The 18,959-nt window shown below is 32.9% G+C and overlaps 1 protein-coding gene across 1 annotated transcript in view; it reads right to left on the minus strand.

Moving 5' to 3' along the window:
* The window catches only part of MALRD1 (MAM and LDL receptor class A domain containing 1), a gene marked incomplete at its 3' end in the record, with an annotated part of 364,653 nt that overhangs the window by 202,473 nt on the left and 143,221 nt on the right, over positions 1-18,959 (minus strand). Inside the window, exons 24-26 of the mRNA XM_084254012.1 lie at positions 17,373-17,586; positions 11,242-11,489; positions 7,411-7,696 (exon numbers count right to left, since the gene is read on the minus strand). Coding sequence (XP_084110138.1) covers positions 7,411-7,696; positions 11,242-11,489; positions 17,373-17,586 — 748 coding nt within the window. The remainder of the gene's footprint in view (positions 1-7,410; positions 7,697-11,241; positions 11,490-17,372; positions 17,587-18,959) is intronic.

Below are 18,959 nucleotides of genomic sequence, written 5' to 3' on the forward strand. Positions count from 1 at the left end.
GTCTCCAGCTACACTAATCTCTTTTTATATATGTCAAACACATTCTTTTTGGGTACATTCACCTTCCCATGCATGGAATGCTCTTTGAAGGACACTAGTTCCCAAGTCCCCTTTAAGTCCTTGCTCAATTTTATTGTTATTTTTTATTATCTCTGCTTATCTGTATTATTTACAAGATCTGATTAGATTAGGAGGGAGGATCTGCTACAATTAGAAGAAAGCAATAATTTATTCAAATATCCATATATTAGTAATAACATTCAAATATTAATAATTTAAATATTACTTGAAAAGTAGTGTCTACTAAAGGGATAATGTTACAGATGCCCAAGTAGGGATTTCCATAGATAGTGAAAGAAGCATTACAAATTCCAGCCTTATAGGAGTGATTTAAATTCAGTTGAGTTTGTAACTAGAGAGTTTAATTAAAAGAAAGAATTGGCTTAGAACTTTAAATTCCTGGTTCAAAGCCTGATCATGATCTATTATAGCTGTGATGACCTCAAAGGAATCTTTTCTTGCTCATAGGCACCAGATCTTCCATGAATGGCAAAAATTACCAGAAGAACTGCTCTGAACAGTGGTACAGACAGGGGCACATAATCCCAAAGCCACTGGTATGGTTACCAGGATTTCTGCAGCCATGGAGTTAGTCAGAGGAAGAGTGGCAGCCATTGGCATGGAAAAGAGGTACTCTATTCCTTTCCATAGGAAAAATCAGATGAAATGAAAATTGTTAGTTCTGAGCATGCATGGAAGAGAGTCAGATATTATACAATTGGGTATAACTCATCCCCACATTGTCACTCATTGTCACAGGTTCCAAGGGAGTTATTCATAGTAGTCAGGGTCTCATGACTGATTATGATGGCAGCAGCTACAGTGACAGTAATGGCTTTGACATGGTGGTGGTTATTGTTTAAAAAAGAGGGACACACAGTCTGTATAATGTCTTCCCTGCTGGGCAACAATACAAGGTGCCTTTTGTGTGGTGGTTCACTCTCTGTGTATTGTGCCCATCACTCCTTGAGCACTGCTAGACATTCAAACTTAGTGAAAACATACAGGCCCTACAGGGCCTCCCTGGTGGCACAAGGGGATAAGTCTCAGCACTATGAAGCTACCAGCAGCCACCGTAGCACAAGTTTGATACCTGGCCAGGTAGCAAACCCATATGGCACAGCAGACCTCACCTGTGTCACCCGCTGCTCCCCTCAGCAGTGTATTTCATCAGTCTGCCTGTTCTATTCCCCGCTCTGTCTCTGGTGAATCCTCTCACCCTTCACGCCATCTGACCTGTACCCTGGTTCTTGTATAAATAAATAATCAATAAAATCTTTAAAAAAAAAAAAAGATGAAAACTTGCCATTTGAGACATGACTAGAACTGGAGGAGATTATACTAACCAAAATAAGTCAGAAGGAGAAACAAATACCAGATGATTTCACTCACATGTCGAATGTCAAGAAACAAAACAAAGGAACGGGTAGAGACAAACCAAAAGAAATCCTAGAAATATGAATCTACCAGATTCATTGAATCTACCAGAAAGGAACTATGGAGTGGAAGCAAAGAGAGTCAGGGACCCGGTGAACTATGGTGAAGAATTATCAGTGTTTTGTTGGCAGAAATGATATAGTGACATGCATCTCAAGATTTAGACCCCTAAATCATATACAGTGTTATAAACCAACATTATCGCAATAAAAAGTACAGCTAGAATTTTATTAAGGTTACCATTTATAAACATCATTTGCATTACCTTCAAATGATAGGAAATGTTCTTTCCACAAAATTTGTGAAACATTATCAAGAAAATATGACCAAATAAATGCCTTTACCCATACTATGTACATTGGTAATATTTGAAAAACTGCTTTCTAAGCCCTAGCAACAATAAACAGAAATTGAAATTATAAAAAGATTCCATTAACAACAAATTACACTTTTAAATGGCATAAAATGTTAAATATCATTCCATAAAACCATAATACATTATTGAGTCTTTCAATCTATGGAAATAATATTTCTTTCCATTTATTGCAGCAGAGAAATGCTTAGCTGCATGCCACTCTAAATGCTGGGAGTTTTATTATTGTAAAAGAAAAGAATGGCCATTACAAAACAAATCGTAGACTATCACAGTTCTGCTCTTGGGTGATTCAGTAAAAATGACATCCTATTTAAATGGCAATACTTGCATTTATTTAGTTAATTTATGTCATAATCATACTATAATAAACTTACATGGGGGAATAAATTTTAATGAAAATTCATTGGTTACCTTAACATCTAACAATTTTAAATTGATATTATGCCTATATTAGCTAATATGCCACAAGACAATATATAATATGATTAACAATATGCAACATTATTACATTTTACTAAAACATTCTGTAATATTTAAAGCAGATATAATGGTGCCATGTATTTAAAATTGGTGCATGGAATAAATAATGTGAGAGTAGCTACTAAATACATATTTATAAAACTGATTTATTATGTTATGTGATATCAAAAACTAATTTTAAATACTGTAAAATATTGGCCAGGATTTCTAGAAAGTTTCTTTATACAAGATTTATGTAATTTTGTACAATACCAATTCTATAATATCTGAAACTGGAAGAAGGAAATTTGTAATATACAGTAATCAGTAGCAAAAGAGATATTTGGAACACAAGAAAGAGAAGGGATGGACAGACAGCTAGTTACCCTGGGGAGGAAATTGTTGTTCTCTTTGAGACAAATATCAAAAAGAGCAGGACGACTCTAGGAAAAATTCTTGCATTAAAGAGAAAGAGGCTGTAGAATTAGTTTGTCTATTAATTATTATATTTACAAAAAGAAGACATGCATTTTTTCAAAAGATTTAGGTAACATAAAATAAACAGCTTTCAGACTTTAAAGACCATCTAGTCCTTGTCATTCAACTCTGAATTCACAAGTCCAAGTGCTGGCTGAACATATCTACTATCATGTGCAGTAAAGTCTAACAATAAGTACAGCCCCTTCTGACATACTTAGGGATGATGTTTCTAAAAATCAGATGTCCCACTTTGAAATGCTATATCCATAGTTAATTTCCCATTATTTAAATGGGGAAAATTATAATGCATTGCATATGTATCTGTTCTAAAAATATAAGTAAAACACCAAAAAAGATATTTATGTTTATCACTGTGTTTGCAAGGGCCACATACTATTTTAAGCCTGTGATGTCTATCACTCTGAATAGTTGGTCCTTTTAGTTTCCACTGTTGTCCTCCTTAGACTAACATTACATTTTTACAAGAACAAACTTAATTGTGAAAACCACAATAAGATATTTGAAAAGCTCGTCAACTATTTTTCAATCTATTCAAGACAGCTCTCCTTGATCAAAAGACAGCTCCCCTTTGTCCTCTGTTGCACTTGCTTTACTTTTGTACCCCCAATTTTCTTTATTACTAGGGGCACCTATTTTTCAAGTTGTTCATTAGACAAAAACATAACTACATATGAAAGACACTGAAGAAACATATTCAGGACAACTGCATAAGGAAATAGTGGCTCCTGGTGCATTTGCTGCTGTCATGCTCCTAACCAAAGCAAAAACATGAAATTTTCAAAACAATTTTGTCTACCAATTGTATTTGTGATCTAATTTTTCATGTACAATCACTAATTACAAAATATTCCAATGAGTTATGAGTAAGTTAAATATATTTTCAATATAACTGTTAGTGCCTAACCACCCCCACCCAAAAATTTAAAAAATCAGAAAGGAAATATACCAGCATTCTATGAATTTGATGAATGCTAGTTCAAAAACCACATTAAACCAAATCAAGTCATCACCTTCTGTAAATCTCAGTCTTATTTCCTTTCTCTTCTTATTATAAATAATATATGAAATTTAGCAATTAGATATTTTAGGTGTTTTGTGAAAGCAATTTTTTGGGATTAGGAGAGGCAAAGGATATCTAAATTCTTGCTCTGAACAATGGGTAGACTATGACATAGGAAAAACAACAAGGATACACATGATTTTAGTAAATTTTCAACATATACATACTATAATTTTATAATATCCCCAGAAGGGAAGAGGGAAATGAGATTTCCCCAGCAATGACAGTATGTCGTGTTGTTTGAAACATACTATATATTATTATCTCAATTACCTTTCGAATCACTCAGAAGTAAACCCAGTTTAGACAAGGAAAATATGTATTTGACAGGTTAAGTAGATCAGGCAACACTGTGCAGGTAGTAAGCAGAGCAAAGATCCAAATTTATCCCTTAACCTTGAACAGAGGCATGTTGCAATAAACATATATACAGAATTCACTAAATTATAGAACCAAGCACAATCAGCCATTTTTCCCTAACTTAGGTCTCTGCCTGAGTTAGTATGTCAACATTCTCTTCAGTCTCTTAAACTACTGCCAAATATTTTAATGAAATGAGTCATCTCAAAGAGGTGCTAATCCACTTAGTTTCCGCTGCCTTCCTACATTTTTGAAAGTAAAAGTTGGTTTTGTTTTATTCCACAATATATTTGTGTGTAACTAATATTTGAAAATAACTGAGTGATTCAAAATACATACACACACACAGACACAAGTAGGACTTGATACCTGTCTTCATTATACTTAAAGTATTTACAATAACATAAAGAATGTGATAGTGGTTGGATTAGCATATGGACATTTAGAAGAGGAACCCTGGCTTTTTCTTATTAAAATTCATTAAATAATTATTTTTACCCATCATCATTTAGCAATTAACAAAATTGCCATCAAAATAAGCTCTTAAATATAACTTCTAGAGACTCAATAATAATTTAATATTACTTCTGCTAATAAAATCCTGAGTCTTATTTAACTAATTAGAATCAGTGATTCCAGATTCAGTAGCATCTTCCTAAATATACACATTTTGCCGCCTCTTGTCTTTTCTATTTTAAGCTGTCCTTAATGGAGTTGTTAGTCTATGCACATTAATATAGATGAAAAGTCTGCGTAAACTAGAGTCATTTCCAAAAGTTTAATGGATGTAACAACTACTTGTGGAATGTAATAACATTTACCTTTCTTTAAACTGCAAATGTCCCAAGTGTTGTAGTGAGAAATTATGATTCACTAAAAATTTAAAAGATACACACATACTACTCATATCACAACAGAAATATTTCATTATAAAGGTATTCATAAATGATAATATTGGATGATTATAATGCAGTTAAAATAATCTCATGCTTGTGATCTCTCTAAAAAATTAATTTTGCCAAACATATGAAAACATGTTCTTAATAAAGTGCAAATTAATGAAGGTTACTTTCAAACATCTTCATCACCTAAGGTATATATACATGATCAAATACTACTTGCAGCTATTGAAAATGATGAGCTTTTGACATTTGCCCCAACTAGATGGAATTATAAAGGATTATGCTCCCAGAAGGAGAAAAACAAATGCTGGATGATTTTTTCATATGTGATATACAGAGAACAAAACGAGATACTGACAAAACTACACCAAAACAAGTATGACTCCAGAATTCAGACTAGTAGAGGGGGAAAGAACTGGGGATGGGGATATAGGGGAGATAGGACCCACTGGTCTCTGTAAAGGATTATGGATGCCTTATTAGTGGGTGTGTTGTGGTGAAGTTCTCTGAGGAGGTGTGACCCTACTACCCTAAATGATATACAGTGCTGTAAACCAATGTTCAATTAAAGAAAATACATAGCTGCAATTGCTGAAAATTCACCAACTTCGCCTCAAATAATAGAGCCCCATTGTTTGGGACAGACCAGAAAATGACCTACTGTCACAATCAATGATGGTCGAAAAGAATGCAAAATAACTCTAATATTTTTATATTGCTTGTTAAAAAATTGATAGTATTTGCACCTATCAAGTTAATGAATTTATATTATTAAAATTAATTTTAAATTTTAAACATAACAACTAGAAAATGTAAAATTATATATGTGGCTTGAATTTGAGATTTGCATATTTTGATTAGCTGTCCTTAATATCACTAAACTCTTTGGCTCAACTTTCATTAAGACCAAATTAAGCATTCTAACATTTTTTTTTTTGTTCAAGATACACATACTTGTATCTCAACACAGTTTTGAGATGTCTGTTTTCCTCTATACTATTTTTCATAGTGCTAGAAATATACCAGACAAATAGTTTAACTAGCAGTCAACTGGGAAACATTTATCTAAGGATTTCCTCCTAACAAAATTAAAATATTCTCTTTGAAATGAATAAGGAAATAAAGATAAAAATAGCAACGAACCATATTCTATCCACTATGTTAAAAGCCAAGACAAACAAAAATTTTCAAAACACTTTTATTTTCTTCAGTTATAAGGGATAATAAATAAAATAGAAAATAAAAATGAAACAGCACTTTCGTTTCCTATATTAAACTCATGGTTTAAATATTAACAGATGCAATATTATCAATCAACAAAATTTGTTCATCTTAATAATTTATATTGTATTTATTCCATCTCATATCTAATATATATTATATAGCTTTTACTGTTTGTGTTTCCTACAAGATTTTTACTATTTATATTACATTAGACATCTATTAAATAAAAATTTTACTATAATTCTTTAGATAAATTTCCTAAAGTCATTTTGGATAAAAAGGACTACACAGACATATTTTATCATCTAAACTAATTAAATAGAAAAACTCAACCATTCAAACTGGAATGCCCAATTGGTCTAAAGAGAATAAAATAATACAACCATAGTAATGTCTAATTATGATAAAATAACTGTTCTTAGCATTCTTAAATTTCATTAGGAGTGAAATGATATTGGTTAAGGATTACATTTTGAAAACAATAGTCCTCTTTTATTCATCTCAGAAAAGCTGACTTGGGGCCTCCCTGGTGGTGCAAGGGGTTAAGCACCACACTATGAAGCATTCCTGCAGCCTCTGCAGCACGAGTTTGATCCTTGGCCTGCCAGGAAGCAACCCACATGGCGAAGCAGACCTCTCCTATCTCACCCACTGCTCCCCTCAGCAGTGTATTTCAGTCGATCTGCCTGTTCTGTTCCCCACTCTGTCTCTGGTGAATCCTCTCACCCCCCGCATCTCTGGCCTATACCCCAGCTCTTGTATGCATAAATAAATAAATCTTTAAAAAAATAAAAAGCTGACTAAACAGAGAACTCAGGCACTGGTAAATAGATTAAAGCTTGTAGAAAACTTTTGGAAGGCAATTTTATGAGGAAAGGCTCAAAACTTATTATTTTTTTTTTTTTTAGATTCAAAAAGGTTTTTTTTCCTCATGAAAGCAATGAATTACTCGGTACTTATGTCACTTTTTTATCTATCCCTCCTTCCAACCTTTCACTCTGTAAAAAGAACAAACATAAATTAAAATGTACCTGTTAGAAGGAACACTTTTTCTCTCATGGAGTGATGGGATGACAGACAACTCTTGGTAAGCACAATGTCATCCAGTGCAATGTCACCACGGTGGCCTTTCCCAGCTCTACCTTCAAATTCAAGGTGGAAGTCCTCATCACTAGACAGTGAGAGTTCTTTTCGCTGCCAGAAATTGCCTTGTTCTGCAGTAAGATTTAGTAGAACCTTCTTTTGATTTGAGACTGATACCTGGATCAAGGCGAGTGACCCAATGCCATTTCCATACATGTGATAATAAAAATTTATCTGTAACCAAGAATGGGAATATTTTATGTAATTAGTAAAATTAATTGCATTGTATTTCCAACTATATCACACTGCCTTCCACTTTCTTAACATAGGAAAACTATTAAATATATGTATTTTATTGCTCTGTGAGTACTCTAACACTGAGTGAAGTTAGTTAGATAAGCCTTAAATCATATTTTGTGATATATGGAAGATAGTATATTTAAGAATCAAAAGAAATTTAGTTGAAAAAATGAACAGAATTTTTCTTTCTATGATTTCTAAAGGCAGAAATTCTCAATAAGCTCTTAAAGTTCACTGTCAAAAGTATAAAATATTATTTAAAATCAGGCATTACATAAAAAGACTTTTCACAATTACAAAATGCCAGGGACTAAAGAAGATAATGTTCAATCTCATAAGACTAATCATTTTCTTCGGAGTACTATTGCTTATTCCACTATACTCTTACACTCAAAACACATTTTGAGGGGCCTCCCTGGTGGCACAAGGGGTTAAGATGCAACCTATGAAGCAATCCCCGGCCACTGCAGCATGAGTTCGATCCCCAGCCAGAGAGCTACCCACATTGTGCAGCAGACCTCTCCTGACTCGCCCGTTGCTCCCTCATCAGTGTATTTCAGTCAATCTGCCTGTTCTGTTCCCCACTCTGTCTCTGGTGGATCCTTTCACCCTCCACGCCTCTGGCCTGTACCCCAGTTCTTGTATGCATAAATAAATAAATCTTTTTTAATAAAAACACATTTTCAGCTCCACAAAACCCTCAGGTTCAACTATACATTGCAAAAACACTTAAGCTTTTGTCTTCTCATCTGCATGAATGAGGAAAAACAGTAATTGTGAGTGGTCTTCACTCAGGAAAAATATTTTTCAAACACTAGTAATAATAAATATTGTACTCTAGAGAAAGAAAAATGAACATATTTAAAGGGTAAAGAATGTGATTAAACAATATATGCAATGCTTCCCTCAAAAAGCATCAACTAAGAATAGGTAGTGACTCTACCAAAACATTCTACCTGTGAACTCTTCAGATAATATTCAATAACCTAAAATGTTTTTTTCTATTGACTCACCTTTCCAACAAAGGATTTAGAACCATTGCAATCTGTCTAGGGAGGACTGGTAAAACCTGGCATGATTCATTAGAGAGACAAACAAAATGGACCTGGGGCCAACTTGAGGTCTCAAATCAACAAGCACCCAAAGAAATGGTCCAGTGATGTAGTTTCCATGTTTGATCTCTTACAGTCATAAGTATGGTCTGAGCAGTGTTCCACCTTGTATTGTCTTACTTGTGCAACAAACAAGAGGCATATATTTTATGTAACAGTAGCAATGCAAGCACAGGGCAATGCAAGTGAGTAATTCTGCAAAGTTCTGAATTCTTCTGAATAATTATTTGCACTGGCAATTACAAATTACACAGAGGTTTGGTCTCCTCCTTCATCAGTCTCTGTATCCCTCCCACAATCAATCCCTTAAAAGGCAGAAAAATCTCCAAGTGGACTTTTTTCTGCTTGAAAGTATCACACAGGTCAAGTGACAGGATTTTCATGAAAAGTTGGGGGCCAGTCCACTGACCTGATAAATATTTTCTCTATGAGAGACCCAATCATTCCAAGCATGACCTTTCCTTACTTCTTTGTATTCAATCTATATCATAAATATTCATAAAATGAACCATTCATCATTAATTTTTTGACATTTCTTCTAGGCATACTTCATTATTCTCACACAGTTGTTTAAACAATGGGGACTGCAGTTCTGGGACCAAGAAAATATAGATGGATGAAATCCTTAGTTGCTAGTTTGGGGGGAAAAGTCTTCTGAACATTTTCAGAAGTATCTAAATAGTAAAGCTTAGAATTCAAACTGGAAATTTATATATTTAGTGATTAATTTTAATTAGCTTTTAATGTCTAGAATTAAGCTGCATCTTTCAGAATATCTGTGAAAGTAAAGAGATAGATTTATAGATATAGACACCACATATACAAAATCTAGTATTGATGGGATTTATCTTTGAGGAAGTATCAAGTGATTTGGAAGATAGTGAAAACAAAAATATATTTGATTAGAACTCAATTTCTTGCCACAGTAATTAAAGTTTAATATTATTCTGCATGATTTGTTATATCCATTCTACACTGCTAGAGTTTAGGCTTTAGAGTTATCTCTCCAAAACTCTCATTTGATCATGACACACTTACAGGAAATGCTGTCTATCATATGTGCCTGATGAGAGAGATCAATCCCTGATACTTAAAATATGAAACAAGATGAGACAGAAAACACTGACAACAAACTGAAGTTGTAACACGCATGAACATTGTGACAGTGATAGATTACTTTGAAGATTGTCAGTATGAAACAGAGGAACAAGTATCTATAATCAGTGCATGTACAATAGGGAAGATTTTTGAGCAAAAATGTAAAGCCCCTTTTCCAGGTTTTGTGCTCTATCTATTATGGTGGTAGGTATACAAAAATGTTGTAATTTGAAAATAATAAAGATTTTAACCATGATACTGTCCCCCAGTATGAATCTTTGGTAAGCAAGCAACTTCCTGAATACAATTTGCTCTGCTTTTGGTGTTCAGACATTGGGATACATACCTGCCAGAATATGTGAGCCCATTACTCATTTTATATATATATATATATATATATATATAATATATACACATACACTCATATTATATATATATACATACCCACATATATTCATATAAAGATGCATTCATTTATATATTAATCAATCAGTTAACCAATCAGTGAATCAATCAGCTAGATTCTTACGCAGTCATCTCGGAGAACTTAATTTATATTACATGTAAATCTGAATCCATTTCCCTGCCTACCTGTCTCAAATCTTATAGGGAATAGAAACAAATAATCCAGTGATCTATAAATGGGAAGAGTAGAAGCTCCTGCAAATGCATAGTGATTCTCTGAGGCTGCTATAAGTCTGTTCTCTGAGCATCTCATAATGTTCTTTTATTTTTAATAATATACAAACATTTTCTTCAGCCCATTAGACCATGGGCTAATGGTCAAATCATTTTTCCTTCCTGCCCATAGAAGTCCATGAATATTTTAGGATAAAGTTCAGTCTTTCCTTTACCCTAAAGAATCTTAAATTATTTTATCATGGTTCCAACTATCTCTAATATTAATTTCTGGAAACATTTATGTGCTACTTGTTTAATTTTTTTTCTGATGGTGAAATTCCCATAATTTTAATAAGTATGAAATTTAAGTGAAAGTAACTGATACTATATTTTTATTCCACTGTAGTATTCATGGCTATGAATGAAAATTTGCAGTGGATCACAAAATTCCAGCATCTATGGAATTTATCTATAGCATAGCTCCTTCACTGCCATCCTTACTGCACCCTCTCCCTAGCCCCATCCCTTATATATACGAAATTGAATAAATTTAAACACACTTCTGCTCTGATCCTGACCATTCCATTTTTAGTATTTGACTCTTATCTATCAGCAATCACTCACAGTATAGCTGCATTCTCTCCATACCTTGCAATTTTTGCTTCTTCTACTTATAACTGGGGTTGAAATTCTGGCTGTTCTCATGGGCTGCTGAGGGAACAAGCTCTTGATAAAGATGTAATGACCAGAAGAATCTCGCAAGGTATGGTCAGCAGCTGGCTCTGTGCCTATAGCTGGAAGGCTGCTAGGTTTCAGAGTCCAGTCAAAGTCATCGTCCTGTGCCTGCTCCCAGGAACAAAGGTCAAACTCAAAATCACAGCGTTCACTGGATGTACCTGGAAAATATTTCCCAATTGATAGCAGAAAGAAAGAGGAAATTAATTGACACTAAGGCTTGCATTCCAAAATTATAGTGATCTCACCACATCATATAACATCAAAATCTAAAATACTACCTTAACAGCGAAATTAAAACAGACTATTTAAGTTTGTTACATACACACAGTTATTTCCACAGCTGTGTAAGTTTATTTTTCACATATGTGATTCAAGTCACAAAATCAATGAGAAAATATTTTAGCATTTGTAGGGTAAATGGTTTTTCAGGTTTTTCTGCCCTCCCACCATTAGGATTTCCCTGCCTGATGGGCTACCTACAGTTGTTACATTGTTGTAAGCTGATTTCTTTACTTCTGTGGGCCAAGGGAGGAGTATTGAGAGATAGTCACCAAGAGAAGCAGAAGCAGGAGAGAGGCAACAGTGAGAAGGAGAGAAAGAATGCCAGAGAATCCCAGAATGAAGACTTGCTGGGGGTTTGGAGGCCTAATGTCCTCCTGGCGCCCTGGCACCCCTGCCTGCTATGTACCTTTTTGCCATACTACATGTAAAGCTCAATAAAAGCCTGAGAAACCCATCGAGGGCTCCAGGACTCTCCTTTACCCCAGTCTGCTCAGATCCTAGGAAACCTGCTCAGTGCCCATCCTGCCCTTACAGCATTGTAGATATTTCCTCCTCTAGATACCTATTTAATGAAAGTAATTTATTGATCTCTTCTCATCTTTGCTTCTCAGGTCTTGGTAGGGAATTTGGGCAGTTTATATTCTACAAAAGAGTTTGAATTGGGAAATGATACCTAAAGCAAGTTATCAATAATCATTATATTATTTTAATTTATTTAGAAGTCTGAAATTAAGGTGTCACAGTGTCCATTTCTCCCTGATGGCTGTAGGGGAGAATCCTTTCTTGATTCTTTCAGCTTCTGGTGATTACCAACAATCTGAGCACTCCTTGGCCATGGTTACATCACTCCAATCCCATGGTGTTCTCTGTGTGTCTTCAGATCATCTTCCCTCTGTGGGTGTTTATGTCCATATTTCCCTTTTATAAGTAGTCACTAAGTTAGGGACCATATTTAATGAAGTATGGCTTCACTTTAATTCATCATATCTGCAAATCGTATTTCCAAATAACATTGTAGTTACAGGTTCCAGGTAGACAAGATTTTTGGGAAGAAATTACACAACCCAGTATCAGAATGTCTACCTTTTTTAAAAGTAAACATCTTATTATATTATATAAAATCATATCATTAGAAAATAATTATAATTTGGCATTCCTTTATTTTACTTAATGTCTTACATGTTCACAAGAATCATAAAGAACATGCGTCATATAAATGGTATTCTAACATGACCATGATTTTGATGGAAATAATTATTGTTTGTTTTATTTGATAGACCATAATAAACACACAAAATAGTACCATTTTATGAAAATTCTACAACATGCTTTAAAACTTAAATACTATTAGCACCTATCACTTTATTTTTTCAGTGATTTATTTAATGATATTAACAATTTATTGCATTAATACATTCTTTAAATGTCCTAAAAGCCTCATCTCAAAGTGCATAATATAATTATTTAACTGGATAGTATGCTAGTATTTCAGGTTTTTGCACATTTACATTCACAGGACATTTGAATGATAGTTTTCTTATCTAATTTTTGGAGACTTCACTATCAGTGACATATTAACATCATAAAATAAATTATTTCATTTCATATGGTTGAAATAGTTTCTTCGGGCATTATCAGTTCATTAAAATGTAATAGAACTCAACAGTATCTATCCCAGGAGACAAAATTGGAGGACATACATTATAACTTCATTTGATAGTTAATGGTCTATTAAGGTTTTCTGCTTCATTAGTTAATTTTGGTCATTTTTCTCCAAAAAATAATTAACCATTTCATGGATGTTTTCAATCTAGTAGTTATTTATCTTTGTGTGCTCATTATTTCTGCAAGCCAATATTTATTTACATTTCCTCCTTTTTTAAAATTAAATAAAAATCATTGGATTTTTGTCTACTTTAAAAAATAGTATCAACTTGTATTTATAATTTAGTTTTGTTTTCTTTTTGTTTCCCAGATTAGTACTTCTTTCTTCTGATTTGCTTAATATTACTTTATATGTTATAACTTTTATTTTGAAATAGTTTTGGAATTATAGAACTGTTACAAGAATAATATAAGTATCTCCTATTTACCCTTTAATAAAATCACAAATGTTTGTATTAACCCCACTTTGTCTATCCACCTGTGGATGTGCAGTTCATACAGATATTTTTTATCGATGTCTTCATGTTTATATTCTATAAAGAAAGATATGTTCCAATATAGCTACAGTAAGATCAGAAGACAGAAAAAATGAAAATAATATAGTACTAGTATCTTAATCCACGGCCCATATTTAAGTTAATCAATTATTCTATTTATGTTCTTTGTAGGTATCTTTTTTGCAGTTCAGAAGAAGATCCAATATAACATTTTGTACGTGTCATGAATCTTTAGTATTATCAGCAAGACTTCTTCATCCTTTATTTTCTTTAGCCTCATTTTATTCCACGAGGACAAGTGAGTAATCTGATCCTTACAATTAGATTGAGGCCATGCATTTTAACAAAATTACCACATGTACTTCCTTCTCTGTACACACTATCAGGGGCTACAGTACTGATTGCACCTTGATGTTTAGTTTGAACTACTGGTTAAGATGAAATCAGTCACATTTCTCCACTATACAGTAATTCTTTTTACCTAAATAATTATTAATTTATATACAAATACATGGGACTGTGAAAACAGGCTGTCCTCATTGAACATTCAATGATAAATATGCTAATTACATGGTAAGGAGAAACAAATTCCAAATGAGTCTCTATATCAATGACAAAGATTGTTTAAATAAGTTCTGGGTTCTCAGATACATAAATCATGTTCCTTTAAACTATATTCTCTATTTTAGATGTTATTTTCATTATAAAGCAAAAACTAATATTTGATTTTTCTGCCAAATTGTGCTTTTGGAGTATATTATTGATTTATAGAAAATTAAAATAGCTTAAGAGGATCCAAGATGCCATAGGAAGTAATGACAGGAACTGGATGAAGTAATCGATCGCTAATGAACTACAGTGCTGGCCAGATAGGTGAGGGCAGCTATCTGTGGGCAGAGAGATCTGATGGCTCATCTTTGTCCCTGAGTCAGGGAAGACAGAAGAGCAGAGAAGTCATATGATCAAGTGTGTGAATCACTTAAGAGGAAGGACTATGAAATGGCTCTCAAGCACTGCATGGAGGCCCTCCTTTCTCTAGCTAGTACTGTATGGCCTACTTCACAGGGCCATGTCCACTGCAAATAGAAATCATTAAAACTGAGAGTCTTCTTTAAAGACTTGCCTCATTTTTTGCAACTGAAAAACTACAAGCAAGCTGATGAAGACTGTAGGCATGGTATGTTTACTATGTTTACTACTGATTTGAAGATTTTGAATTGTTTCTTTAGGTAAAACCTAAGGTTGGCCTTTTTCCATAAGCTAATTTCAAAAGTGATTACAATAATAATTTTTAAAAATCCTACCTTACTATGAGGGTTAGTGCCTAACAAAAAATGTGTAGCAGGTAGTTTTCTTTTATAAAGGATTATTTTTTTCTCTACCAGATATAGTCCATGCCTTTGAAAAAGAGTTCAATCTTTTCATTCTTTATGCTATTCTTAGATGGCATATTTCTATTTTACAATATTTTAGAAATCTTCCTAAAGTTGTGATACATCTCAGCCTTTAATTAAAATGCCCCCCAAAAAAGCCAAAAATTTTTTTTAAAAAATTAAAAAACTGAAAATTAAGCCTGAATTCTTGATTGGGTGTCAAACTTCTGAAATCAGTTGTTATGGTGATTTTTAATTTTCTTCCTTCTGATTCTTCTGGGTCTAATTAGAGTATCCAAGTTTACAGTATACAAAGGATAAATAAAACCACTCATAATTCATATAGCAGATTCTAGACACTTTACAATTAAAAATACCATTTAACATGGGAATATAGTTGAATTTTTAAGGTACCTAATGAAAGTAAACAATTCTATATTTTAAAAAATCATGCATAATGATAGTCAATACCAAAATTTAGCTTACTTTTAGTGTATGTTCTAACTTTTTTGTTTATTTCGTGTAGGGAACTTAAGTTTTCTTCAAATGTAATATCTGAAATTAATTTTGTTTTCTTGCTCTACCAACACTCATATGAGTAGATCCACTCAAAAGTTAAAGTGATTTGGGAAATTCAACAAGAGCAGCTTCTAGAATAACTTTCCTGCCAACAAATGCTTTGATTACTTTTGTATTTCTTTTCCATACAAAGGAACTACCAAAACAGTAAGTTATAATAACTATTTGACCTCTAGTATATCATCATCCTTTCCCAAACACAGAGCATTCCTAGAAATATCCATAATATCAGAACCCAAATATAAAGGAGTTCAAGGAAAATCTAATCAGAAATAAGTTGATATTTTAATTACTGGGAAAAAATGTGTTAAATGATGTTTTTGGAAGTATATTACTGTTAATAATATTGATAAAATTCAAAAGCACAATATCTGCTCTGTTTGATAGATAAATTTATAGATTTGTGAGATATTCAAATAGAAATAGAAATTAAAAAATATAAAAGCAGTTGATAAAGAAAATGACTAAAAAATAGCATTAAATTTTCTTAAATATTAATGTAAAATTCAAGATTAGTCAATTATCTTTGCTTGGTTCATAGATGATATTTATAGACACTATAAGAAATAATCCATACCTGAGGTAATAATTACATGATATAAATAGAATTTTCCTATCTATAATTTTTTTCAGATCAATTTTTAAGCAAAGGTGGCATGGAAGCTTAGGCAAGTAGTGAACCACAAATGGAAGTACTTGGAATCTAGGATCAACTTTGCCAGTAGCAATATTATCAACTTTGATTAACACTTAGCCACACTTGTTGGTAACTTCTAAATACTAATGTATGTCCTACTTACACCTCAGGACTAATATGAAGATCATATAGAGATTAGTAGATAAAAGAATTTTGAAAGTTAGAAATTCTATAAAAATATTAGTTCTACTACTGAAGTTGTTGATATTACAGATTTGGTTTAAAGTGGTAAGGAAAAGATCAGACTATAATAACTTAGCTCAGAAAGTATTACTAGTAGTCGTGAAATAATGTGTCAGCTTTAACTTTGACAAATTATATTCACTTCAACAAATTATATTCACTTCATTTGCAATGAAATGAGGCAACAAGTATACTTTTTTTTCAGTTTTAGAGACTTAACTGAATGAGCACACACGGTCCGTTTAGCTAAGGAGATTTTAATAAGTGCTGTTTACTAGGAGTTGTTCTCCTCCAACAATATTAAACAACTGATTTGTATTAATATATTTGATTTTAATAACTTACACCTCATAAATGACACAAAAAAATGGCAACTTTCTGAAATATACCAAAGTACTGAAGCTTGTCAACAAGCATGAATTGACTTTGATGGATGTTTTGTTTGATTGTTTTTTCCCAAAAGTGTCTTTCATAAGGGAAATACTTGTTTCTGTTCTGTCTTTGACAACACCTGTTTTCAAGCTTATTTTCAATTACTTCACACACACACGAACATGCACACAGTGCCATTGGCTAGTTTTAAATAAATTTTATTTCTATATTAAGTATTGACTGGGAGAAAAAAATGCATTTAAATGGCTAAATCAATTTATCTGCCTTGACTTGCCAGCCGTACCTACTCTATGCTTCAGCAAAGAGGTATACCTCAGAGTAAGGTTGTGGGAGATAAAGGCAAAGGGAAGAAAATGGAACTCTCCCACTTACTGCAAATGAAAGTAGTTTCATCTGAATTATCAGCACAATCATTCACAAAATCACACAGCTTGTCCTTTGCAATGCAGTGTCTGTTGGCACATGTGAATTCTTGAGCAGTACAATTTCTTTCCGGGCTAAGAAGAGGGGAACAATCTAGAAATGAAATATCATCCACAGCTACATCTCCCATGTAACTGACACCACGTTTTGCTCTGAAAATAATCTAAAAGGGAAGAAAAGGACAAGTTAAGTTGAATGCTCCATCAATAATTCCAAACTTGGGACAAACAAAATGCAGACATTGGGTTTGAATCTAATAAAAGTGTTTCCATAATGAAACTGACACAGGATGCTGGGTTGTTGAGGGTCAACAATATTTGTGCCATCCCCAAACTTAGGAATGAGAAAGTGACAACACCTTGGCCTCTTCTGTAGATTTCTAAGATGGCAGGAGTCACCAGTCCCCACTGTAATCTCACAGCTCTCAGACCCCAAGCAAGACCTGCTCATTTCCCAGAAATGCATCCCACATGGAAGCAGGGGATCAGGTAGATACATCCTTTACTCCATTACCCAGTTATTGCCATTTCTCTGATCTGTCCACCCCTACCTACTTGAAAGCAAAAAGATATCAAACCTCAATAACATCAGTTATTTTTTATATATTGCCTACTTTGTTGGAATTGAATAATTTTGATTTGCCTTTATTAATGTATATGATGAACAAATAACTCATGTGTGTCATTGTTTGACAGTGAAATTCACTTATATTCTAATTCTAATAGAATTAGAAGTGATAAAATATAATAATAGGAATCACTAATGTTTTCAAAAATTTCATCTTCAGTTGGTAAACTTACCATTACTTGGAATAACAATAAAAACTATCATAAAACAAAGGTCACATATTACTTAGTCTCAAACTTCTAAGTGAAACTAATTCAGAGTGTTTCTATAAATTTTGCTGCTAGACAAATATGTAATTTCACGAAACAAATATTCATATATTTTATAACAAATTTAGAACATATAAAGATGAGTTAACAAGAAATACAGATTTACCTCAGTTTTATTATCATCAAATTCCCAAACACCTTTTGACCAAATCTAAACAGTTACTTTCTTGAAAGAAGTAATTACAGATTTTCCTTAAAACGTATCAAGTTTTTATACTGATATGTGAAAACCTAGGTTTTCTCTTTAAGATGAGGGGATACAATAATTGAAAAGCATGCCTCCCACATTATAAAAGAAGACAAAATAAAAAATACAGTATTTATGTATATTCACATTGCTATATGCAAATGTATGTATGGAATTTACACAGAAATAAACAAGCTGCAGTTATTCCAGCAGATGTCCTGGAAAAGAAAAATAAATATGCAAGATAGACTAAGAGCTAAAAAGTGAGTAAGAGTGAAACTTGAAAAATAATACAAACTAACTTTTTTAAGGATTATTGAGCCCAAGAAAACCCAGATACAAAAAGGGTACTCGAGCATCTGGATTACATTTAAACATTTAAATATGTGATGCAATGCTCAGTGAATAAGAAATCAGATAACACAATGAGTGTTTCATTATTAATTTGTTTAT

This window comes from Talpa europaea, assembly GCF_964194135.1.
Source record: "Talpa europaea genome assembly, chromosome: 14".
In the NCBI taxonomy this organism is placed as follows: domain Eukaryota; kingdom Metazoa; phylum Chordata; class Mammalia; order Eulipotyphla; family Talpidae; genus Talpa; species Talpa europaea.